The 26,821-nt window shown below is 45.2% G+C and overlaps 1 protein-coding gene across 1 annotated transcript in view; it reads right to left on the reverse strand.

Moving 5' to 3' along the window:
* Window positions 1–10,684: 10,684 nt before the first annotated feature.
* CAPN13 (calpain 13) overlaps window positions 10,685–26,821 on the reverse strand; it is a gene marked incomplete at both ends in the record, with an annotated part of 55,786 nt that continues 39,649 nt past the window's right edge. Inside the window, 9 exons of the mRNA XM_084624943.1 lie at window positions 10,685–10,774; window positions 12,951–13,018; window positions 14,019–14,076; window positions 14,889–14,951; window positions 17,598–17,634; window positions 19,797–20,008; window positions 23,285–23,433; window positions 25,021–25,187; window positions 26,311–26,385. Coding sequence (XP_084481069.1) covers window positions 10,685–10,774; window positions 12,951–13,018; window positions 14,019–14,076; window positions 14,889–14,951; window positions 17,598–17,634; window positions 19,797–20,008; window positions 23,285–23,433; window positions 25,021–25,187; window positions 26,311–26,385 — 919 coding nt within the window. The remainder of the gene's footprint in view (window positions 10,775–12,950; window positions 13,019–14,018; window positions 14,077–14,888; window positions 14,952–17,597; window positions 17,635–19,796; window positions 20,009–23,284; window positions 23,434–25,020; window positions 25,188–26,310; window positions 26,386–26,821) is intronic.

The following is a 26,821-nucleotide window of genomic DNA, read 5'->3' on the forward strand; positions in this document are numbered from 1 at the left end:
GGGAGCCCTGGGGCTCAGGGGCGATTTAAAGGGACCCAGGCTCTGGCCGCCACTACCCCAGCGGAGCTCCTGGCCCTTTAAATCACCGCCGGAGCCCTGCCGCCACTACCCTGGGGCTTTGGCAGCGGGGCTCGGGGCGCACTTTAAAGGGACCGGAGCCCTGCCACCGCTACCCCAGGAGCTCTGGCAGTGGGGCTCCGGCGGCGCTTTAAAGGGCCAGGGGTTCCAGCTGCTGCGGGGAGCCCCGGGCCCTTTAAAGCGCCCCCTGAGCCCCACTGCTGGAGCCCCTGGGGTAGAGGTGGCAGGGCTCTGGCGGCACTTTAAAGAGCCCGGGGCTTCGGCTGCTGAGGGGAGCCCCGGGCCCTTTAAAGCACCAGCCTGGGGAAGCTGGTCCAGCACGACGTACTGGCCCAAACCAGATTACTTCATCTCTGGATCCTCCCCAACCTGCAGTCAGATTAATTTGTACCTCACTAAGCAGAGTAGGGTCCCACTCATGACTGTGGGCTCAGGATGTAACCATAATACAAAGAATCGTTTGTGAAAAGTTTTACAAGTCAGAGTACTCAGATGAGTTTGTCTTGTCCTGAGGCATCCTATGTCGTCTTCACAAGGATTGGGACAAAAAGCAGGGATCTGAGAAAATGTTCGCAAATGCTCACAGTTCCATGAATGCCAGCACTTTGTGGTGCATTATCTCACAGCCTGTGTTCATTACTGGTTAGCCTCTGGGGCTTAGAGTTTCCCTCTCGGTGGGGATCAGAAACAATTGTGTGTGACCTAAGTGACCAGGCACATGCTACAGCTAATGCGTCACTAAAGTGAACAGTTCGTGAACACCCCATAGGCTGAATTTCATTCATCCAATTATTAGGTGAAAATTATAATTCATGATATTTGCAGGAATTGGGATCAGTTGATGAATGATTCATGAATAGAAAAGAGTAAAATTGGTGCATTGTTTGTAATGGATAACTCAACCAACTTTACTCCCCCAGGGCAAGGTCCTCATATTGTCCTGGTGTGATATTTACATGCGGATATGTTGTGATGTATTAAAGCTGTAATGCAAACACCATCCTCTTGCTATATGAGCATCACCACAAGGCAGTTTCATTGCACCAAGACCCCACACTCCAGCAAAGGGCTCCCACCCAGGAAACTTTGACAGGCCAGATTTTCAAACATGCAGTTGCGTGCAATTGCACACTCTACACATACATATCTGAGTTGATTTTGTACAGAAGTGCCCACTTGAATGTGCAGACACAGGGTTGGTGCATGCAAAACTAACAGTACAGGTTATAACTTGGAGCAAATGCAACCCCCTCTTCTGTGATTGTGGGGAAGGGGTGTGGTTCTGCTACTCAGCAAGGAGCACAGAGCCCTGCTCCATGTACGTTCCCTATACAGGAGAAAGGAGAGGGTATGGCATGGGCTGGCAGAGGCAGTTAGCTGAGTATCCATGGATACACAGATCTTCCATCCATGCTAATAGGGGAGGTGGTGAGGGGTGGGGCTGGCTGTGCACAGGAAGGTGAGAATGCTGGGCAGAAGACTTGGCCCACCATGCAACTCTTAATTCTTTGTTTAAAAGCATGGCCTTTAATATAGTGCAAGCCAAGGCTCTATTCCTGCAAGGCATTGAGTACCCTCACTTCCCATTGACAACAATGTGAGCTGATGTTCAGTACTGTACAGAATCCAGTCACAAGCCTGTAGGACATAGCACAACTCCACAGGGAAAAGTCAGGATGAATCCTGCACCCTGAACACAATAGGACAAGCTAAGACCCATGTCAGCCATAGTTCTGAGTCCTCTGTGCTCAGTTGCTTTATGTACTTTCTGTGTTCGCTTCTCAGTACTCTGTGTCAATAATAACAGAGAGAGGCAGAAGGAATTCCATCATAGCTTCTTTTTACACATCAGATTTTTTTTGGTTATAATTCCGTTCCCCGAGGGAAGCTCACATCAGATGCAGCTTCTGCATTTCAGCAAAGCTCCTGCTTTTTTTTAGCTCAACTTTCCAGCTGGGTTGATAAGGAAATCACTGGACTTTGCCCAAAGTCATACAACAAGTCAGTGGCAACAAGAACTCAGGAGCCTTCTGCTTCTTCCTAGTCCCTTTTCTGTCAGCCAGACTGCCTCCTGTTTTATCTCTGTTACCTATAATCACAGCACATTATCTCCCAGTGCAGGTGGGTGCGGTTGTCTGACAGTGTATTAGAGCATAGGTGTGTCACGGCAAGCTAGGAACTTTTCTCCTCTGTGTTTGTACAGGATTGAGGTGACTCCTTACCAGCAATGTAGAGCCATATCGCCGCCTTAGCAGTACATGGTAAAAATCATCCACTGGAAGAACAAACAAAATGCATTTAGATAGTTAGAGTAAATCTAAGAAGCAGATGCATAATAACTTAGCACTTAAATACTGGAACATAGCAATTCTCGTGCTGTGGTCCATGGGGAGGACGGTGGTGACATAATGCTGGTGGATTTTCCTTGTTTCTGGCTGCTAAATTGCACTAAATATTTTCCTAATGTTACTCTTCTACATCAGTAACTGCCAAGGATGGTGGGTGATGGCAAGTGGAAGAGGAGGTGGTCTGCATGGTGATTAATCAGAGCATAGATAGCTCTAACCTGATCATCCTGTGGACCATGCAACGATGGAAGCTGTGAACCCCTGCTGAAGCACTCTTATTAGTCATTTGTACTGTGCAGGGAAGATGTAATTAACTAAGAGCCATACTACTGAGCTACCCAAACTGGGGCCAGGTGGTTTTTAGGGGACAGTCCAAATAAGATTGGGGCAACTTCATAAAAGAAAAATATTACAGCATTCTACAGTAATAGTTCCAAAGGCTCTGGAAAGATGCAGTGTTCTGGATTATTATGGTAGCATATGGCAGTATTTTTAAGATGAGATAAGTTTGGTACAACCTACTTTAAAGCACAGCCAGAGGGGTAGCTCGCTAAAGACAGAAAGCAAAGGTGCCTATTTGTCTTCCATTTCTTTCGTTAAACCCAGTTACAGTCACACTCCTACGATGACAGATAAACACCTGAGGGTGTGCCTTGACTGCACTGGAAACTCCACTGAAGTTACGTCCATGAAAGACTGGTGTCAGTGAGAGGAGAAAACACTATATACATATATCTGCTGAGGATCTGGCCCTAAGTCTGCCTAGCTCAATGTAAATTAATGGAGCTATGTTCTTTGTACTACAGGAAGATCAGGGGAGTCAGAAAGGTGGGAGTAGCCACTTACCCTAGATTAAAGCACACAGGAGACCGTCAGCATCGCGGTCACACTTCTGACTGTAGCATATAGACCTAGCTAGCTCAGGTACCAATTGCAGCAAAGCTATGGCCACATGGACTTCAGCAGGGGCTGTACTAGCCTGCCCAGTACCCCAAGAACGTACTTCTAGCCCATGCTGCTGTGGCTTCATTATTATTGGTACCCAAGCTAGCTGGATCAAAGCTAGCTCATGTATGTCTGCATGCTGCAGCCACACCTATGACTTCAGTGTAAGTGTAAGAGACCTCCTTAGAGTGAAATCCTGACCCCATTGAAGTCAATGGGAGTTTTGCCATTGACTTTCAGTGGGGCGAGGATTTCACCCTTAATGCACAATTACATAAGAAGATCTTACCACACCCCTCGTGCCAGCTTTTTCGAAAGTGATTCAGAGAAGGCGGCACTAGTAATGATTCCACTTTGGATCTGAGGAGGAGAACAAGAATCTATGAAGGCAGCAAAGGGCACAAATGCAATGAGGGCTCCTCACCTCTGCTGCAGTAAAGCAAATCTTTCCATCCTTTGATAAATTACGAAATACACCTAGGGAGAACAAAGACAGCTTGACTTTAATAGGAGGAGGTGGGAGGAACTTGTAACATATAAGATCAAAGTTGTTTCCATTCTGGAACAGCCCAGTGTCATCTAGTCCAGTATTCTGTTTCCCTCCCTGGCTGATGCCTGAAGATTCACAGGGAGACCAGATGTCCCAGGTTTATAGGGACGGTCCCAAAATTCAGGGCTTTGTCTTATATAGGTGCCTATCACCCCCTACCCCCTGTGCTGATTTTTCACACTTGCTGTTTGGTCATGACACATACATAATACAGCTCACAATGGGGTGGGCGGGAATTCACCCCCCCCATCCACTGGCACCTGGTGATCACGGTTTTCTCTGAAGCAACTCACAGGTGATCATTAAGTCTTGCAGGCTTATCAACTAGTAACGGCAGGTGCTGTCTCAATTCACGTAGTTGTCAAAACTAAAGGTGGTCAAAAGTTTTCCAACCAAAGGTTCGGCTGTAGGAAAATGTTGATTCATCAAAATCTAATGGTTCTCATGGGAACATGGTGGTTTTGGGTGAAATTTCGTTTAGAAAAAGATCAAAGGGCAGCATTTCCATAAGGCTGAAATGTAACATTGCTTTTTTTTTTCATTTCAAAACTTTATTTTGTATTAAAATAAAGTTGAAGTGGAACATTTCAATTGACATGACCCTTTTTTAAAATTTTTTTTTAAAATTTGCCACTTTGTTCAGATTCAAAATGAAAACAAACCTAAAAATCTTGGTATTTCCTATGATATGCCTAATTCCTGCCCAACTCTAATCAAAACATCTTTTGAACCCCCCCCCCGAAAAAAAAAAGCTCAAGGCTGGTTGGAAGATCCAAAATCATAGAAATGTAGGGCTAGAAAGGACTACAAAAGGCCATCTAGTCCAGTGGCTCTCAACCTCTTTGGGCCCAGGATCCATCTGTAAACTTTGATGGCCTATTGTGACTCAGTAAATAGATTTAGTATCAAAAGAATATGGCTCACTAAATATTTCTTGCCCACAATATATAATATACATGAATGTAAAAAGTACTAAATAAGTACACTGCGTATACCAGCATGTGGGCTCCTGCCGGGGGGTGGGGGGCTGGCTGGGGTTGGTTCCTCCAAGGTTGTAGCGCTGATCACTCGAATTTTGGCCAGCCAGGCCCCTGTCATCATGACAGAGAGGCAGCTGGGCCAAACCTGAGCAGTGCTGTGACTCGGTGCATCAGGTCCCAGGTTAAGGGTACAACCATACTGTAACCTGGTTTCCTGACATGATGTATCAATGTAGATCAGGCTTAGGTGTCTTCCTAGGAACAATGTGCAGCACTAATGTTTCCTACTTTAGGAAATGAGTCACTAGTGCCTTCTCTATCTCCATTTAAGTATGGCTTGAAAGTAGAAGTTGCTTTTGGTTTAGGTCGCATCACTCTGGTTATCTTAAGAATATGAGTAACAATTTAATGGGGACAAATTTTATCTTCCCTTCTGTATTCACATCATGAAGGTGGACTGCGTCTTATTCCCATTTGGCTCGGTTATCCTCACCTGAAAAAACCCTCTTCACAGATTTGAAATATTTGAAAAAAATGTATTATATTAAACTTTGAGGAAAACGATAATTCAAAGACCCTAGGGCATTTTTAGGTGCTTGTTATAGACATCAGTGGAACTTTCAGCAATTCCTTTCAAAATGGATTTAAGGGTCTTTCTACCAGCACTTACTGTGCAAAGGGGCTTTTATAAAACCATATATTTGTTAAAAAAGATGCAAAAATGGACACATTTGTAGCCGGAAGAAATTCCACCCACAGTGAAGGACGTTAATCATCTTGGAAATGTTGAGCTTCTAATGTTGTTGTTCTATTGTATACATTTTTTTCATTGAGTTAAAATTGGAGATTCTCAAACTCTGAGCTGACTCTGCTTCCCAACCTTGAAATGATGCCTGAAAGCACCATAAGGTGTCATTGGGTTTCCAATCACTGGTCCATGTCACCAGGACCCCGATCCTCAAAGGTATATAGATGGCTAAGGCCCATTGAACTCAATAGGTATGAGGTGCCTAAATACCTTTGAGGATTTGGACCCAGGATACCAGCTGTCCTGGGAGTCAATGAGGACTGCTCATATTCTCCAGTAGAACAGGTCTCTAGTAGCTGCAGTTGAGGCTTGTGACTGGTACTCAAGGCTCCTCCTAACCTTAATGACAAGCCTCTTTTGTTGGTCATGAGTGCCCCATCCCTTCCCATCTCTGATACTGTTGTATGTGCTCCTTTACTCAACAGAGCTTGCATGTCTCCAAATCGCTCCAACCCAAGTTCTGTTGCAGGCTAGAATGCACAATGCTGACTAAAGGTGGCAGATGCTGCCTAGGACAGTCAACGTTTTACAGCCCAATTTATTTCATGGCTTCCCCCAGTACAAGGCCCACAGCCCAGGCCACATGCCTCCAGCAATGGAAAGTCCAGTGGGGTGGGAGAAGGGGACAACAGTGTGTGTTGCACACCACCTCCACTCCACTAAGGGCCCAGAGTCCACTAGGGCAGCACGCACAGGGGTTGGGGCCAGATCAGCCAAGCAATACACTAAATCAGCACATCTCTTGGGCTGATGGGGCTCTGATGTAGCCATGCTTGGAAAAACTGTTCTCTTCTAGCAGTGTCTCCATAGGACATCATCCACAGCGATCCTGCCAGTTGTTCTCTCCCGGCATTGAATCTCCCATGAAAGAATAGCTGCCCCCATGGGTGAATCTGGCCCTGTGTCTGGTAAATTAGTGTCAAGTCCCCAAAGGCAGAGGGACACTGACCTAGCCCAGTTCCTGCATTGTAGCAGGTTCATTCTTTCTAAACTATTCCCTATAGATAGGCATCTTTCCCTGGTTCTCAGCAAGGACAATGAATTCCCTATGCTGGCAGGCAGCCAGTGCCATTAGGCTGTACTGCCTTACCCTGTAGTGCTAAGGATATTGTGATAAGTGGTTGATGCAGTGTAAGCCCGTATTTTCCATGTTCCGAGACCCTCACAGGACTCTAGCTAGCCAGGAGCATGACTTACTTGCCATGGTTTTGAGACGGATCATGCAGCACACAAAATCGGGGAAACAGATTCTCATGGAGGAATCGCTGTACCTCAGAGCCATCAGATGGAGGAGCTGGTCATCGACAGCCAGGCCTATGAGCAAGAGGTAGAAAGGGCAGCGAACATGATAGCAACAGGAAGAAACAAGGTCCAGCCATCCTCTGAAATGGCAGGGAACGGAGGCTGCTATGTATGTCCAGTTTGTACACCTACCAGGTGACCCATCCCTGCTTAATGCCTCCTTGAGGGCCCTCACAAATAAAATCCAGTCAAAATTCCTTCCCAGCCTCAAGTCTGGAGATCACTTTCACTTCGTACGTGTGAGCAAGAATCACAGTAGTAAAGCAACTAATCCCATTCCCCTTTGTTAATCCATCGCGGGCCGTGGACATGTAAAGAGAGCACTGACTATAGCCTTAAACGCGTAGAACCTGGCTACGCTCAGGATCTCCTTGAGTCCAGACTTGTTGAAATCTGCCCTCAAGACTTCCAGGCACTGTCTAAGGATCCCACCATCCCATCTTAAACTTGTAAGTGGTCAGGAGTTTGGTGTGGGCAGTTCTGGGGTATGGCATGTACTTGCCCCTGAAATCCATCTCTGTCAACATCTCCCCATTCTTCAAAAATACCCCTACCCTTTTAATTGCAAAGGCATGCATGAGTGTATTCACTTGTTGGCCCTAGAAGGGTTGACCTACCCCCTGCCCTTTCTTTGCCCTTGTGCTCAGATCCCTTTGGCTGGGTTTGTTAAAGCTTTAAGAGGGTGGCTTTTCATTTTAAGTGGTTGGAAATTATTCCGTTATATCACTGAGCATCCCAAGCACATCATCAGGTTGATGCTTATGAACAGATGGGGCCAGTTCCTCATCTGGTGTAGAACAGCACTGAAGCCAATGGAGCTGTGCAGATTTAAACCAGTTGAGGATCTGGCTTATTATCCTTAACTGAGGCCTTAATGTTTAGGATAAGCTCCTGCTTTGCTGACTACTGATGGACTCCAGCAAAATGTTTCAACACATGCTTAATTGGGGCCTATATTTAGCAGCATTCTTGGGGTTAATTAGGCACTGATATGCTAATACTGGGTCTGATTATTCTCCTCCTACTCCTCCCCATCCCCTGCTAAGAAAAACCCATGCATGGGACGAGGGAGGCAGGCTCTTGGGGAGAAGAATCTGGCCTGTGCAGTATGATGTGGGAGGAAGCAAGGTGCTGGGGAACCAGAGTGTGTCTCCCTTTCAAAAACTGCTTAGAGGGCACAATGTGCTGAATTTGCCAATTTTTTAATATTCCTTGTTTATCCCTTCAGTATCTGCATGTGTGCAATCTTACTCCATATTTTATACCGTAGTGCCTTTATTACAACAGTGATACATTTCAGATCCCTGAACTCAGAGCTTCTTGCTACACCCTGATGACATATCAGGAATTTCAGTCTCTAGAGACCATGTTATATCTTCCGCCTGAAAAAAAGTCCACCAACTTTGTGGCTTCCATTGATTACGTTTTGACTAGAGATCCCCATAGGGGAAAAATTTATATTCTATTGGCTAATGCAACTTAAATGGCCATTTAGCTAAATGGAAGAATCTCTAATGCAGATTTGTTGGACAGGAGCTTCCTCTGGGATATCCTATCGCATATACAAAATGTAACCAGATAGAACTAGACAAATTCAATCATGCAACAGAAACCGGCTTGCTTGCTTAAAATTGCAGCACTAGTCTAGCCAACAGAGGTCAGTGCAAACTAAATAAAAGGTCTTTCAATGCAGCTTTCTCCTATATAATCAGTCAGAGCCCTGGAGAGAGACTGAATGAACTAGCAGGACAGTGGCTGTTCAAACTGCCTTGCTCCTGTCCCCTGATCAAGAGAGAGCACCTCCAGGGGTGAGATGGAACTTCATGCTTTCTTTGGCCTCTTTGCTGAGCCTTATTGGCCTTTCTGCCACTTGGCAAATATTCATCATCAGCACCATCTCAATAATGCTCCAATTTATTCCTGTGCTGCAGGACCACTCAGCAGGGGAAATGGCTTCTTCCTGAAACATTCTCTTTGGATTGGTTACACGGGGAATGGACAGTGACAGTTTTGTCTTTGTGAGATGCATTACTCGCAGATTATGCCAGGAGCAGGATCTCACTAGATCTTCCATACAATCCTTCCACCCTCATCTTTCTACCCCTCTCTTCACAGCACAGCTGACCATACCTGCTCTCTGTACTGCATTCCTCAAATCTGAGACGTCCAGGAATCCAGAACCGGTTCCCTCTTCCCTCCTGAAAATATCCTGGAAACCGTTTTGACAGAATTCAGCTTCTTTCTTTTAAGCCAACGTCCGTGGCCCAAACTTGTGCTATGACCTAGCACACTGGCCACTTGCCAATGCATTTCACTTTCTCCTTAATGAATTAGCTTAGTGGAAACTCAATGCAACATCTGATAGGGGCACTAGAATAAAAAAGACAACTTTCCAGAAATCTGGAAAGCGGGGTGATCCTTGCTCCTGGACTGAGGGGGCTTACTGATGGGGGGCAGCGAGGGATTGATGTTAATGCTCCTTCAGAGCATTGGCCTGGCCTAGTGCACTGAGACAAGGGGAGAAAGAAGACAGAGGGGAGCAGTGATCACCTTGGGATATCCCCCTGCCAACAAAGGCATTGAGGTGGAACTGCTGGGTAAACACGTCTGAATGTTTATATAGGTGTGGCCTTTCATGTACTTCCCTTGCACTGTTTTATTTGTTCAAACCAAAGCTTGCATCTCCATGACTCTGTCAACAACACAAAGAGCCCATCAATAATGACTCATCTAAAAGAATAGTTGCAGACCTCATTTTTATGGCACTAGGTGGGGTGACATCCTTCTGTACACTCCATATTCTAAATACAATAGGTTATGTACTCAGCTCCATCAGCTTGAATAGGGCTACGCCCACTTATACAACAGATAAGGATCTGGCCTAGTATGTTTAGCTTGGCCAAAAACCATCTTGTGAGATACTAACCATCACCAAACGTTGGTAGGATGTAAAAAACAAGCATGGAGAACAGTTGTTCAGGATAGCCCAAACAAATTTAAGGGGGCGTAATAGGTGAAATTTAAACCAAGGAACATTGACTGTACCAGAATGTCTTTCCTAATTCTGTGGTCCCTTACTCTGTCCTAGAGTCTCTTAAAGAAGGTGAGGCCGGGGGGGGGAAGGAGCCCTGTTACTGTATTGGCATTGTTTAGAGAAGATAGTGGAAAACCAAAGTCTGTATTGGCCAGGGAGCATGGACTTTCCATTGTTTGCATTATCCTGTGCAATTTGACTGGCCGCCATGAAATATGGCAATAGCCTTTTACAGAAACATATGGTGGATAATAGGTAATCCAGTCTAAGTGCTTGTACTCTTCAGGGATACTCACCATCTTGCCACTGCATATGAACCACCACAGTCCCACTGACCTGTAGAATTACTCCTGTGTATGTAAGTGCAGGACTGGGAACCCAACACCTTCTCTAACCTATTCCTCAGGATCTGCCATACAGGCAGAGCACTTAGTCCTTGGCAGACCTGTTCTTACCCTTCAGAATGTTTGACGGAGGCCTCTCAATCCAATATTTGAGCTCCCTACTTTTGAATTATAAGGCAGATGCTTTATCTATTAAGCTTCAGAGCCTTTGTTGCGGTCTTTCCCCCACACTATTTTAATTTCATAGTGTCTGCATCCCCTTGATTAAAAATGCAGCACTAGGTGAGCAAACGGGTTACTGACAGCTCACATATACCTTGTACTTAGCAAGGTATTTCCAGAGGTGCTTAAATTCTTGCAGGGAGAGTCTTCCATTAGATTTGAGCTGCATCTGTGGTTAAGGCTTAAATGTTCAATGGCAGCTAATCTTGGGTTTTCTAGGATCAGGATACAGGAAGCCCCCCCGCCCCATGTGAAAAGAGCCCTGCTAAAGGAATCCTGCTGCCACGAAGGTTGGAATGTCAGGCTTTAAGCTGGGGAAGGCTAAGGTATTCCTTGCTCTGAGCAGCAGTGTGAGAAGCTATAGAAGGCACAAAATAAACGTGACAAATTGTAAATGTAGCTGAGGGCCATTAAGCAGCAAAGTTATATAGTGCCTTTCACAGCAACGGATCATGAGGCTATAAATCCAATGTATGCATGGCCCCATGGAAATGCAGCCACCTTTGGGGAGGAGTAAAAGGTGCTGTGGTCTAAATCCCCAACCTCCTCACTGGTGGTTGGGGCCCACCGGGCATTACCTGTAGCTAGATTCTGGGTATGTCGACACTGCTACTGAACTTGATTGTTGCACAGATAACTGCAAATGTAGGTACTTAGGTTGCTAGCCCATGCTGCCACAGCTGCACTGTTAGCATAGGTAACAACAGCTAGATTAAAGCTAAGCCAGGTACGCCTCCCTTTGCCTTCTCTGAACATACTGGAGTGGGGAGCAGCCTTGCAGTCATTCGCAGGCTTGAGCTGGGAGGGGAGGATAGAGCCTCCTCAGCATAAGGTGGAGACTTGTCATAGCCCCATTCATGGTATTAGCCCCCAAGAGCCACATGGATCTACCCTATATTGCACCTGCTCCTACACTGGCACAAGGCATTTACATGCAAGGCTGACAGCGCCCCCCCCCGGTCGGCGGCAGGCTCAAACCTGGGGCTGCTGGAGCGTAGTGCATGAGCCTCTACCACATGAGCTAAAAGCCAACTGGCTCTTAGCAAAGGCTGTAGAGCAGACTCATCAATCAACCTCCCTCTCTCTGTGCCACTAGATGGGACAGAACACCACACCCACAAGGTGTGTGGGTTCCACACACTCCGCAGTTCCATGAAGGAGGTGCACTGTCTGACCCTGCGAGTCCTCCTGCACTGCTCTGTTCCCTGCAGTGAGACTGCCTCTGGCCCCTGCCTCTCTCAGGGCTGCCGAAGCCATGAGAACGCAAAGCCCCCTTAAAGAGTAAGTGGGTGGTGCTGCCCTCAAACTTGGCTGAAAGAGGCTGCTCCAGTCTTTAAGGGCCCGTATAGGTTACACTGTATAGGGAGTGGGTAGCAATGTAGTGAATGAAAAAAATCCATCTGGAATAAACATGGAATGGGGGGTGCGGGAGTAAGTGGGTGGGAAAAGTGGCTGTGTCAGCACCCTCCATGCGTCCTGCATTCCGTGCCTGTCGAGGGTGCAGTAACAGGAATGCTGGAAAGAAAGCAACTGGCTGCAGGTCATTTTTATTCATTTGCTGCAATCTGTAATGGTCTGGCACTGTCTCGAAGTTATTTGAGGGCCCGGAACAAAAGGACAGCATGAGAGCGTACAGCGGGGAAAATTTATGTTTTCATCAAGGAGCTCTCTTGTTTTACAATGGCCAGCAATGCATTTCCACTGTTGTCTTGTTAACAGTTGGAAGACTATGCCATCCATCTAACTAGAAGAGGTATACCAAAGGATGAATAGTTTGCCAGGCGTTCGCCTGTGATTCAGCAGTGACACATTGCTGCTGGCCACTGCAGCCCTGGCTGATGTCAGGGGAAAGACAATCATAGCTTCATTGGTCTTGACATAAACTTAGAGCAGCAGGCTTGGCGTTCCAGTTCACAGGCAAGCCAAGCTTGGCAGCCTTAGAGGAAGGATGGGAAGAAGTAGTGTTAGGTTGAGCTATACAGTGGATCTTAGTGAATCCCAACCTAGTCCTTTAGAAGCTGTGACGTGTCCAGGACTGGGGCCAAGGCTTGTTAACCATAGTGCCTGGAGAGTTTGGAAGATGAGGACTATGTAATTAATAGAATAGGTTTTAAAGTAACTAGGGAAGGGCCTACAGCACCCAGCGAGCTCCTGACAGCAGATCCCAAGCCCCAGCGAGAGGGTGCATAGTAAAGCCCTGCATACATTGCGGGAAAATTATTTGATGCTTGTGGCCAATATTTATTTGCAGGTTGTTCCAGGGGGAACAGCTGAGCCACAACTGAAGGAAAGGATGGGCTGCACTGAGGGGAAGTTTTTTGCCTTTGCTGAAAGGATACATCCATCAGAGCTAAAATGCCTCTGCATGACTCAAAGCAGAATCCTCCGCCCAGGCTGGCCATTTGATCTATAAGAATTGACAAAACAAAACTGATAAGACAAAGAACAAAAGACACCCTGGGTTAAGTCTCTACCTCCAGAGAGTGGGGCTCCAACCTGGTCACTGTTAGGACAGGTAGGTCGATCTTAGTCTTGTCCCGAGTGGTTCATATCACTAAAGGACCCCCAGGACCGGGCACGGGATGCTGCCAGTCGGGCCTGAGGTGTGTTGGAGAAGCTGGGGGGGGGAGGGGGAGAAGGGGTGTGTGTGTGTGAGAGAGAGAGATGTCTCAAATGAACCCCTTCTGAGGGATGTCATTCAGCAGTGACTGAAAGGTAACTAGGTCCCATAGAAATTTGGTGATCTCTCTCCTCTACTGTTGTTTTACCCCTCCTTTTTGGTCTCTGTCACATGCTGTATCCCATATCTGAGAGGTAGGGGGAGTGGTGCAGGCCAGGACTAGACTTCCACCAGGGAGTGTTGCAGGGGGGCATGGAGATGACATGGCAGAGCTGTGTGAGAGGTAAGGAGTGGGAGCAGTGTGAGGACCTGTGACTGGATCCCATAAAAAAGCAGGTATGCTGCAGATCATGGAGGGGGCCTAAGCAGAGCTGTGTGGTGATCTAGTCCTGGATCGGCAAGGCACTCCGCAGGTCAGGAGGAAGGGCTATGTGGGGACCCAGGACTGGAAAAGGAGAGGTGCTGCTGGTCCCACAAGAGAGCGCGCATAGGCACAGGGGCATGCCAAAGCTCAGCAGCTTAAGCTGCAGCAGCCGCTCTGAGCATGCGGACAGCAATGTGCTAGGAAAGGCTAAGTGCCGAGCTGGATTGGAGCTGTGCAAACATTATTTTTTTAATAAAAATTGAGCATAAAGGGAACCCCAGAGAGGTTTTTCAGTTCATCAGAGGCCTACCAATCCTACTGAGCATTTTCCTGGGACCATCAGGGTTACATCTATGGCTCCATCTAGATCATACTAGATCCAGGGTAGGAAAACACCATTAACTGGATCATAAAGAGCTTTACCTTCCAGGAACACTTCATTGAGGAGCCTTTGCAGCTGCGAGGCATTGATGTCTGAACCCTAATGCAGAACAAAGCACACGAGTTTATAAGCACCAGGCTTCCTTACCCGCCCACACCCTTTCCTTATTCTTCACTTGCTTACACCATTGTGAATCAGGAGTAACTCCACTCATGGCAGTCGAGTCACACAGCTGCAAATCTGGTGTGAGCTCAGAATCAGATCCTTGACTCCTGCTCTACACTGATGCTGTAGCTCTCAGCTGCCTGAGTCATGTAAAATTTTACTGCCCTGCCCCTAGCGCTCCCCAAGGCCCATCTAGGGCATTCTGTGTGACAGACTGTGTCATTTTTCACCTTTATGCATTGATATAACTATTAACTGTGAGAGGTCTATTGTGTAAAGGCTTTTGGCAGTGATTTTTCTCTTGACTAAGTCAAGGAGTTCTTTTATAACAGTTTATTAAACCATTAAGAGCATCTCCTGTGAACACACACAGCTTGGCTCAGAGAGAGCTGGAATCAATTACTCAAACGCTGACTGATATCTGCTTTCCAAATGCAGCAAGTGCAAGCTGGAAACCATTCTGATCAGAGGGAAAAAATATCCAAGGATTATTTCTAATTGCTTGTTTAAATAAACCCCAAACAATCATCCCCTAATATGGTGAGCCGTCCATTCCATTCCAGCTATCTCTCCTACTTTTCTGTGGATTCTGGCAGCCAAATCAATGCTGTTTTGAAGGTATCCACTTAAGGAATGCTAAGCCCACATTTCCAAAAACATATTTCTACATGGAGTGATAGCAAGATGGGAGGTTTTTCTTTTTCAACTCCACCTGTCTTTTTTATAATCGGCTGTATTCAGGGTACCTGTTTAGCATATCTGAGGAAGATGTTTTCAGAGGAGTTGTCTTGACTCTGGTTGGGTATGTCCTGGATCACAGCAAAACATGTACATATGCAAATTAGTGACAAAAGCCAGGGGAGCCAGACCCAGAACCCTATTATCCACATAGCTCTGTAGCTGCGTGCAGCACTTTAGAATGGACAAGGTCTGTACAACAAAGCACACAGGGCTGCCTCAGAGACCCTGCAGTCTAAAGACAAGAAGAGAGACAATAGTGATCAGGCAGGAAGTGGTGTGTGGATGTTTTATAACTTTGTAGAATGAGGGATTTTTTATTTTTTTTGGGGGGGGGGGAAATTCAGAAAGGATTTGAAGAAGAGGGGGTGAGCTTGGCCTCTCTTAAGCGGTAGGATGTTCTCAGCATAGGGAACCGCGTGAAACTAAAAAGTAAGTAAATGGAGGTGTCAGGAGGAGAGAATTTTAGGTGGCGTACAGGAAATGGGAGGTAATCAGGGCCAGTTTGTCACCTGGTGCAAACTGATGTCACTATACTGAAGTCAATGGCTTGCCGCCATTTTAGACCATGTTAACAGCTGGCCCATAGGCAGGGATAGAGTTGTAGAGAGCTTTGGAAGTGGAAGAAAGGGGGAAGCCAGTGCAGAAATTCAAGAAGAGGAGTGGAGAAGTGATGGGAGCTGCTTGAGAGGAAGATTGCCTAGACAGCAGTGAATTAATACTTTAGGGCCTAATCCTAACACACATGTAGCCTCTGACTCCAACGGAATTACTAAGGACCACCCACCTGGGTGAAGTTTGCAGGATTGGGTACTGTACTTGCATATGGCAAAATACAGGTTGTTGGTTAGTGATATTATTTAAGGAAAGTGAAAGGTTGTTAGTGTAACTGGATAATAGCATAAACAATAGGTTTCTCTCTCCATAACAGAGCTTAATAGCTGACTGGAAAATTAATGACTAGAAAGGGCTTGAGTCTCTCACTTACACCATTAACTTCAAAGGAGTCACTCCTGGTTTACACTACTGTGAGAGAGCAGAATCAGGTGCAGCCCAAGCTCCAAAGTAGAAGAGGACTGTACTGTAGAATGCACCATAGTGCAGAGAGAGAGAATTCTGCAGCTGGAATGACAATTGTACTGTACCTGGGCTGTAATTATCTGGGCCTGATTCTGAGCTCCTGCTAGTTTAAGAAGTGTAATTCCATTGACTTCTATGGGGTTACACTGCTACAAACCAGATAATTCAGAATCAGGTCTAGACTCTTGCAAAGACCAATTGGATCACCCAGTCTGACAATCAGCTTTCCGCAGATCCCTGCCTTATATTAGATGGACAAATCCCTGTGTGGAAAGGGGAGAGAATGCCATGCTGGGGAATGTGATAGTGCTACTGTCTAGGGTGGAGCGAATGAGTGATTATTGAGTTTGGTGGCCCAACTAAAATGAATCAGACGAAAAATTGTTGTGGAAATATTTTGTTTTTTCTCACTGAAATGAAAACACAGAAATTTTGTTTCTTGTCAAATGACAGGTTACATTTACTTTTCATGTGGTTTTTACAAAAATTAAATCTAGCTACATTTCAAAATGAATCATCAATTCAAAATGGAAAGCTGCACCATTTCGACTTTTTCCATCTTCCCTCCCCTTTGTTGTTCAAAACTAGTTATTGAATTTGATTGGAATTCAGAAATAGTTTCAGGAGATCCTAAAATTTAACTCAGCTCTACTGCTGACAGCGATTTACTTGATGAAAATGCATCTGAAAAACACAAATTAAAGATTAAGGACCTGATTCTGAAACTGCCCCTCACATGGATAGATTACTTATTCTGTGAGTACTCCCTCTCATAGCTCAGTACAAAGGTGGCAGAGCTGTGCCCAGAGACATAAGAACAGCCATACTGGGTCAGATCAACGGTCCATCTAGCCCAATATCCTGTCTTCCGACAGCGGCCAATGCCAGGTGTCCCAGAGGGAATGAACAGAACAGGTAATAATCAGGTCGCCCATTCCCTGCTTCTGGCAAACAGAGGTTGGGAAATCATCCTTGTCCATCTTGGCTAATAGCCATTGATGGACCTATCCTCCATGAACTTATCTAGTTCCTTTTTGAACCCTGTTATAGTCTTGGCCTTCACAACATCCTATGGCAAGGAGTTCCACAGGTTGACTGTGCATTGTGTGAAAAAAATACTTCCTTTTGTTTGTTTTAAGTCTGCTGCCTATTAATTTCATTTGGTGACCCCTAGTTCTTGTGTTATGAGGAGGAGTAAATAGCACTTCCTTATTTACCTTCTCCACATCAGTCAATGATTTTATAGACCTCTGTCATATCTCCCCATAGTTGTCTCTTTTCCAAGCTGAAAAGACCTAGTCTTATTAATCTCTCCTCATATGAAAGTCGTTCCATACCCCTAATCATTTTTGTTGCCCTTTACTGAACCTTTTGCAATTCCAATATATCTTTTTTGAGATGGGGTCACCACATCTGCATGCAGTATTCAAGATATGGGTGTACCATGGATTTATATAGAAGCCATATGATATTTTCTGATGTGAGGCAGGTGGCAGAAGAGAAGGCAACAGGCAGGGTGGGGTGGGCAGAGGAGAGTAGGGTTGCAGCAAAGAGACTGGTTAGTGGCTGGTGCCAGGACATCCATAATGTTGATTCACACACCTCCAGCATCAAAGTCATTTTTCACATGTTCCTACCTTTGGTATCACTGGGCTGAGCCTGCTTTTCAGGTCCCTAAAAACACCACAAGAGTCACATCAGAAAAAGACAGCCTTCTAGAATTTATTTGCAGAGAGAGAGAGAGCTCTAAGAATGCTTGTGAATCCCAAACACCCTGTGATTGTGCTGACACTTTTCAGGTGTTTTGGTTCAGAATCACGCCTTCAAACTTTGTCTAATCATCCCTGCTGCATTAGTAAGCACAGTGGGCCTGATTCTCTGCTCACACTGGTTTCAAACTTTTTCAAAGTCCACTGACTTCTCTGCAATCACTCTTGATTTACACCACTGTAGGGGAGAGGAGAATCCAGGGCTGTGTGTGCAACTGCAGGACTAGTTTGGCAGCGCTTTCACCACCGGGAGGCATGAGGGGGTCCATCTCTTCAGTCAGCTCTTACATGAGCAAAAGCTCCTGGTTACCTTAACTCGAGCTCTAACATTATGAAATGTCTCTAATTTTCCTATAGCACATGAACACAAGATGAACATTAATTAAAGGCAAGAGGATACCTGAGGACATTTAAAGGCAAATTTAAACCAGAGCACACATTTATGGCCAACATAAAATTAACCTGTGGACCTCACTGCTACAGGATGTTACTGAGGCAAATACAGTTGCAACTCCTAACATTCCAGTTTTGCCTTAGATGAAGAAACAAGCTCACCTCAGGCTTTGCAGTATTCCCTATGAAACCATATGCTTGTTATAGGGCAGTAGTTCCCAGACTGGGGTTCCAGTTGCCCCTAGGATGAGCTACCTGGTCAAATGATAATAGCTGCTCCTCCACTTTTCCAGCTGCTACCCTTACTGTCCATGAGTACTAACTTACTACTCAGATAGAGGAAGAATGGCCCAGGGGTTAGGGTACTAGCCAAGGACACAGAAGACCTGGGTGCAACCTCCTCCTCTGCCACAAAGTTCCTGTGGGCAAGTGACTCAGCCTCCTTGTGCCTTAGTTTCCCATGTAACATGAGGATAATAGCAAGGGGATAATAGCCCTACCTTGCAGGGGCGTTGCGAGGATAAAGATTGTGAAGCACTTTGAGAGCTCCTGCTGGAAAGTGCTATATAAGAGCTAGGTATTATTACTACTGTACTCCCAGGATTTGAATGAGACTGTGTGTGGAAGACGTTACTACTGAATATGAGTAAGAGTGGCAGAATCCTGCTCACTGGAAGAAGTTCAAAACACATTGACCCAGACTGTGATTCCCTTACTCACAGGGATGGGCAGTTACTCACATGAACAGTCCCAGTGAAGTCCAGGTAGCCTAGTGATAGCTTCCCTCATGTTTCTGTTCCAGAAAGAAGCAATTGCTGTAGCTGGCTTGGGGATGTTTTGCAAATGACAAATGAGAGAGGATGTGTCCACAAGACAATCTCATTAATTAAGACATGGTCCATGTTGTGTAAAAGCTGTGGAACCCCACTATAGGGCAGATTGCAAATAACAAGGCAATGCCACTGTGCAATATTATCTAAGGCAACTTTGTCAAGTGTGAATGCTGTGGCTTAGATTTTTTTTTTTATGAAGACTAGCCATTTCTATGAAAACATCTGCATTTATGCTGACTAGGATAAAACTTCCACCCGGTGTCCCCAAATCTACAATATTATCCTTGTGGGTGGATCCGTACATCTGTGTGGAGTCCCGTTGAAATTAATGGATCTATGCAGTGAGTCCGCCCACATGGATCAGACATCAGGCACCTGGATTGTAAACTCCTTGGGCGAGGCACCCTGTCTTTGCATACACTTCATGCAATGGGGACCTGACCCTGACTGGGGCCCGTTGGTGCAACAGCAGTATAAATATTAAAGAACTACTAATACAAGCCATCAGCCCTCCTTTCTTAGAGCAGGTGTCCATCCCAAGCTGGAGGGAAGTCTCCCACCGGCATACAGTATGGTGCTCTATTGGGGATACTCTGTTCTGGAGTCATTACTGAGATGCTCCTAAATAAACCCTTCCTCTGTTCAGCTATGGCAATTCCTGTGTACCCATCTGTGGGCCCAGCCTAAACTCCTAGCGTTCCTGCCAATACACTCCTGTCACTGACCTCTCTCTTTGCAACAAGCTTCCACAAAACATTCACATAAAACACCACATTAATGACCCATGTCTTAGATGTTCAGAGACAACCCTGGAAGCTGGAAATAAGTATAATGATCTTACTCATGGTTGTCTTGGATCCTCAGGAAGATTCGTAGGAGGAATTCAGCCTCTTGGCCTTCTTCTGAGGTGGCTGGAACAACAACATAGGTCCCGGGGCTCAAGAAAAAGTAATTGGTGACATCACGGGTCGACACATTGAAACCGTACTTCAGAACTTTGGATTTATACTGAGAGAAAAATGCAACTGGCAATCTGTCCTTCAGGCCCTGGAACTGAAGGAAATTATTAATTGTACCATGGCAGTCCTCTATTCCCACAGCCCCTTTCATCCACAAAAGTCTGAAATAGCTTTTCATATTCAATCCTGCATATATGGGAATCACTTCACTCACCACTGCAATGCAATCATCTCTGGGGTGGAACACGGACGGCAGTTAATAGTGCACAGCAGCACTACACAACAGTTAGGGAAGTGAAAAAGAACTGGGGGGATTTTAGGTGGGTGGAGTGTAGTTAGTTGATCTGGAATGTGCCAAGAGAGTGGGGTGAATACCCTAATTCCGGTGAAAATTTCCTTGGCGTATGTCATGTACATGAGTGCTCAGAGCCCCAGTTAAACATTTCATCCAGAAGACAGTGTCTTTAGCAGCAGTGCAATCCTGGCATCAATTCTCATAAGGAAATAATGTATCCTGATCTTTCTTTGGTTATTCCAATACTTTTGCGGAGATGAAACAATAAATATAATGTAACAGCTGTTACTGTGATGACATGTAAAGATAGCGTAATAAAAATCCTTACTAAACAAATTCCCTCAAATACATTGGAGTGTATAAATTCCATTTAGAATGGCTATACAGTGTGACACAGTTATTTATGAGCCATGCCTTTGGGAGAAAATAGTATAAATCTGCTATCTTGGGGGAGGGGGAAAGACTGTGGGCTTGTCTAGACAAGCCGTTAGAGCACAACAAGCTGGTGTGTAAATCTACACAGCACTGGCTTGCTGTGCACTAACAATCTGCCTGGACTCTGCTACCATACACTAAAAGTTCCCTGGTGCACTTTGATCTACCCCGCTTTGAAATGGGAGTAGGTGAATGTGCACAAGGAAATGTCCAGTGTGTGATTCCATGGTCCGCATGGACAGTTAGTTACGGGGCAGGCTAGTGAGAGGTAGATTTACACCCCAGCTTGCTGCGAAATGAGTGCTTGTCCAAGCCATGTTATAGAGGACATGGGAGCTGTCTGGACTGCAAGGCAGATCCACAATTGGCGTAAGCTGAAATCAATGGAGGTGTCATTTGGCATCTGGGTCTTATTCTGAGCTCCTGCTAGTGGAAAGTGGAAGTAACTCCCATTTACGTCACTGAAGGTAAAACTGGTGTGACATCAGAATCCGACCCTAAATATTTACCTAACTATCACATAACATCAACCCTCCGTGTCTGTCTATATATACCCTGCACAGCACTTCCGTTATCCTGCCAACACATAACATCCGTTCTGCTTCAGAGTGATGATATGATGGGTCTCAATACACTGTGAGAGATTAATAATGATATTGCTGTTCTGGGAGTGAACTTGGTGAACTTTAGTACATGCTATAGTCAGACCTAGTACCAGCAGCTCCAATGTAAACTTCTTAGGCCTGGTCTATGTGGGAAAGTTTTTTCAGGATAACCTAAGGAGTGAATCTAAACCAATATAGTTACAGCAGTATAAACCCCAATGTAGACACACTTATTCTGGTATAAGAGTGTTCAGATGGGGGATTATATTCCAATATAACTAGTAAAACCTTCCTTTGTAGACAAACAGACTTACACAGTTCTGTTACAGCCCCTTGCTTATGACTTGTAGCAACCTCACTTCAGTTCTTGAGCTTCCCATTATAAGGGCCTACACTGTATCAGAATTCCGAGGTGTACCAGTATTCATGCTTGAGCTAGATTTCTGGTAAGATCTGAGCCATAGGCAAATGTCCACTGGAGACTATACTGAGACCACCAAACTGATTTCACTTGTGATTTAAGTCAAATCTGAACACAGGAGTTCCAGAAATGAATTGTGAGTGATATAATGGAATAATGCACTGACTGGCCTCCTGATTTAAGGTTAATTTGAGGGATAGCTCAAACACCTAATATCCAGATCCTCCATGGGTATAAATTGGCAGAGCTCTACTGAAAACAATGCAGCTTTGGCAATATGCATAACTGAGGGTCTGGTCCCCTGATGGGAACATTAGAAAAGTTTTCAGCATTGTGCATATGTTTGACATCTTCAGACTTAGGCCACTAAACCATCTCTTTGAATTAGGTTTCATGTTTGAAATGTCTAGATTCCCTTGACACTTGTGTTCAGATCTTGGCAGGATTAATTCCATCTTTCAGTGATCTCAGGCAGATAAATTGTGTCCTGCTCTGCGTACTGGGCCTGGTGCTCTTTTAGCTTATGCTGCTTTATTCAGTAGAACCCCCACTGAAGTCAATAGAAAAATAACAGTTTACAAGAGAATCAGGCCTACTGCAAGTAGGTCGTTAAAATAAGACCTCAAAAGCCAAGGCCTTTTCTGCTCCTTCTGGATATTAAAGGTCCTCTGACACTTTTTAAAAGAGCAGAGGTTTACCCAGAAGGTCTTGGCCAAAATTCTCTATCTCCACACCAGGATACTGTGTGGTTGTTAACTGCTCTCTCTCCCAGAGAACGCTGCATTTCAGTGATGCGTGTATATATATGTTTCTATATTTTATGCTCCTGGAATCAAAAGTGCTATATGAAAGTAAAATAAAGTTTGTTAAAGTTTGGACTTGTGACATAGCAGACAAGGAGATCTACTGTCAGTGCAGCAGGGGGAAGGAAAGATTGAAAAATGTTAGTATGAGAAAAGGAAGTGTTTGCTAAACTATCAGAGTAAATGTAAAGAAAACAATACAGCAAAAGCCTGCATGTTAATGCTCATGTTGTCTGTGATAGTCATGGAGAATGCAATACAAATATATGACTATATGTACATGAGAATATATATGTGATATAGCGAAAACAATATCTAAACATACACAATTATTAGAATTGATCAAATTTTTCTGATTTATTTTTTATGAAAACTTCAATTGAAAATCCAATTTCTGATGATTCCCCTCCTCTCTACTCCTATCCAGCTCTGGTAATTATTGATCAATCAAAGAAAAAGAAAAGAAAATGAACATACCTTGGGTTCAACCTGGGAGGAAGAAAGGGGAAATGCAGGTTTTAAATATAAAATAAGCATGAAGCTGATCTAAAGCTCTGTTCTCTATTCGAACACCCCTGATTAGACAAACATTTCCTTGGTACTGTTATCTAATGTCAAAGCTGACAGTTCATGCAAGTCCCCCCATTTTTCATCACTCCCTCTTCCCTTATCCACACTCACACCAGCTCTGCTTTATGGCAGCTGATCATGTAGCTCTGAGGCTAGAGTTCAGCCCTTAATCTCTATGCAGAGGCAAAACACCCCTACTCCCCCAGAAAGTGTTAGTCTTTCCCCAGTGGATGCTGCTTACCCTGAAGATCAAAAATCCGGTGAACAATTTTTGTGCATTTGGCATATTATTGGCAGGTTTTTGCATCAATGACACCACCACATTATACTTTTTCAGGTCAGGCTCTTCCACTTGGATAAAGTACTGGGGGTTCCTTGAAAATGCACCTGCTGTGAAATGATTAGCAGTAGTAGTATTAGCTGTACATAGCATTTAAAGGCCCTTGCCAAGATCAGGACCCGATTGTGCTAGCTGTTATACATACACATAGTAAGAGCTGGCCTCTGCTCCAAAGAGCTTACAACTGAACCAGACAAAGACCAAGTGCAGGAGGAAGGAAGTGTTACTATCCCCGGTTTAGAGACGGTGAATTGAGGCACAGAGAGATTAAGTAACTGGCCAGTGGTCACCCAACAAAGCCATGGCAGAGTCAGAAATTTAACCTAGATCACCTCAGTCTCAAACCCAGGGCCTTAACTACAATCCCATCCATTCTCAAGCCAGTAAGGGCAGTTTCTATTAAAACCCACGCAGACAAGGATACTCTAATGGAGAAGAGGATTGTTGGCTTAGAGGTTATAGCTGCACAACCATGAAAAGGAGGAGTTCCAAAAAATTCTCCCCTTTTCCCAGAGGACGATTGTTTGCCATGAAAAATATATGGTGTCAGTAACAATGATGCAGCTCTAAAGATAAAGGCCTTTTGGGAGACCAGTCAGACAATGGAGCCAAGGTTTTGGTTAGTGGTAAGTAGTGGCCTCAAGGAAAGAGAGCTGGGCTGATGTGCATTTTCAAGATGGACACACAAGACTGAGAAGAGAGCTCTCTCTTAATATAGAATAGACTTTAAGTATTAATAAATCACTTGATTGTGTTGGTTTGGGCTTCAGAGATGACAGTTCGCTGATGAGTGGCTGTATTTTGCATTACGGCATGTTCAGTCATGAACTATACTAGACGGTTGATGGCAAAATATACGCCCATGGAAACTGGCCTCCTTCTACCCACTGCCAATAGAGTACATCCAGCCATCCGCCAGCCACACGCACTGACATGTTCATGGACTCTTAACACAGCCCTGCCTATCAGTCCCTCATTCTGTTTTTTTACAGTACATTGACAAATTGTAATCAGTGTTACTAGGAGACTGAAGCCTGTCTATTGCTGAATAATGAAACAACGTTGAAGATAAAAGCAACCCTTTATTGATCACAAGCTTCTCTCATAGATTAAAATAACAACAACGAATAAGATGTGCAACAGCAACAAAACCCCTGAAGCTCAGCACAACTGAACAATCAGGGCACAGGCAGCAAAGCTGATGGCCTCATCTACCCAACAGAGTGTCCTACTACAAGAGAGCTTTGGGATTCTAGTCAATTCATTCCACAGGTATATGTGTTCTGTAATATTATTACTTTGCAAAGCAGGCTGGCTATCTCACCACCTCAGACTCTCCAGCCCCATCCTCGCCCTGGGTCAGGCAGGCCTGATATAAGGGACAGTGAGTTTCGATCTAAGAGAGTACAGGGTTTTTAAATCATCAGTTTTGACTCAGAGGCCAATGATGCCTCCTCAGTTCTGCCTGCTTTGTTTGGAGTTAAGTGCGAGGGTGGAAAACATCAAGCTCAACAATTTTGAATCAATACTTTTGCAATCCAGCCATCAGAGTGGCTTTGTGTGTGTGTGTGTGTGTTGGTGAGAGGGAGGAGAGATAATGGGGATGGGGTAGGAGATCAGACTGGGACATTCAGTACCGTTATGATAGTTGCTTCCACCTGCAGTGAGTCCTCGAGCCCACTGGTTTACATACATGGCCAGGGACCACCTTGTACCACGCTGATCTCCAAAGTCCAGAAACGATGGGGTGTTATTGCAAATACACAGCAAGGAAAATTGCTCTGTGAAAGCTTGACGTGACATCCTGGAAAAAAACGAGAAGTATGATGTTTCCGTTTAATACATCAGTTGGATACTAACGCTTACACTCGCGGAGTGGGAAAGTGGATCTGTAGCCAAGGCAGGAATGCGGTGTTGCAGGTTTCAGCTGATCGTGACAATGCCTTGTGGAAGATGTGGAGTCTCCGAGTGATCACACTTGTACTACCTAAAGCCCTGATCCTACAACTGAATCCTTGGGGGCAGAGCTCTGTGCCTATGTGGAACCCCATTAAAGTCAATGGGATCCACCTGTACACATCCTGCTCCAGGATCAGGGCCTACCATGGTGAGAAAAGCAAGCCGGGGCTATGAAGTGGTCGGTCTCCAGAAAGGAAGATGCTGGACAACCCTCCACTCTTCAGTACCCCAGGCCAGCTGCCACCCATACTGCATTCCAGCCCATGTCCACACTGCACTCTCCAGTGCCCCAGCACAGGCCCTACATTGGACGCTCCAGCACCATCCAAATTACATCCCAATCTGCACTCTCTCTATATATCCATGCTGCTCCCTCTGCTCTGCTACCCTCTGAGCCTGGCCACACAAGTCTGCAATGAGGGAGACTTCCCAGTGGCTAAAGAGTCTGTAAAAACTGCAGCAAAGCTATATCTGAGCCTGACCAGACACATGAAATACTACCAGCCTAGACCATTCAGGAAAATCCAAACTCTGATGACTGGAGTCCTTGCTACTGTACCCAGCTCCTCTCTGCATCCCTTTGGGTGCTAATCCTTAAAATTTTGTATTTCTTGTTTAACAGGCCACCTACCTTGTGGTGGCCAGCCTGGTCTTGTGGCGAGGGCACTGCCCTGGGAATCAGGAAACCTCAGTTCTGCTCCTGAATCTGCCACTGACCTGGTGTGTGATGTTGGGCACATCCCTTCCCCACTGTGAGCCTGTTTCCCTTCCCAGCCTTGGTCTGTCAGATTGCAAGCAGGGGCAAGGACTGTCTCTAACAATGTGTTTTTAGAGCTTTCAGTACAATGGGGCTCCAAACTGTGACTCAGAGCAGAGAACAAGTTGACGCCTAAGCAAAGTGAATGAGCCATAGGCCCCTGGGTTCGAAAAGGAAAACTTGGAATATCCAAACATTAATGTGAACGTACCAGAATTCTCCATCGTCCTTATCTTCATAGAGATCTTTCTTATATTCCGCTGGAACTCGATCCCACTGGGGAGAGCTGTGAAAGGCAACAGAACAGCAATCAGCAACGAGGGGTCTGCCTTGGCCTTCATTCAGGGATTCTCAACCTTTTCCATCCCACCTTCGCGCTCCCATCTAGCTCCAGGATCTGGCCCAAGAGTGCACATGAAAAGTGATGGATTGAGAGCCTGACTGGTACCCTACATTCAGCCCCAACACAATGGTAGCATTGGCAGCACAGTGTATTGGCGGCACCCGCAGCCATTGGGAAGTGGTGAAGTTCCCTCCCCCTCCTATTGACAAATTCTGTGAATTTTTTCTGAGAATTTTTCCCAGTTTTTTGTTGAAAAAAACTGAAAAATATTCAGTTGCCAAAATACTGAAAGAAGTGGGGTGGGTTGTTTTGTTTTTTTGACAAAAATCTGAAAGATTGCTACCAAAAAAAAAAGTTTCCATTTTCCTGAAAAACCTTT

This window comes from Lepidochelys olivacea (genome assembly GCF_965140295.1).
Source record: "Lepidochelys olivacea isolate rLepOli2 genome assembly, chromosome: 3".
NCBI classification, from domain to species: domain Eukaryota; kingdom Metazoa; phylum Chordata; order Testudines; family Cheloniidae; genus Lepidochelys; species Lepidochelys olivacea.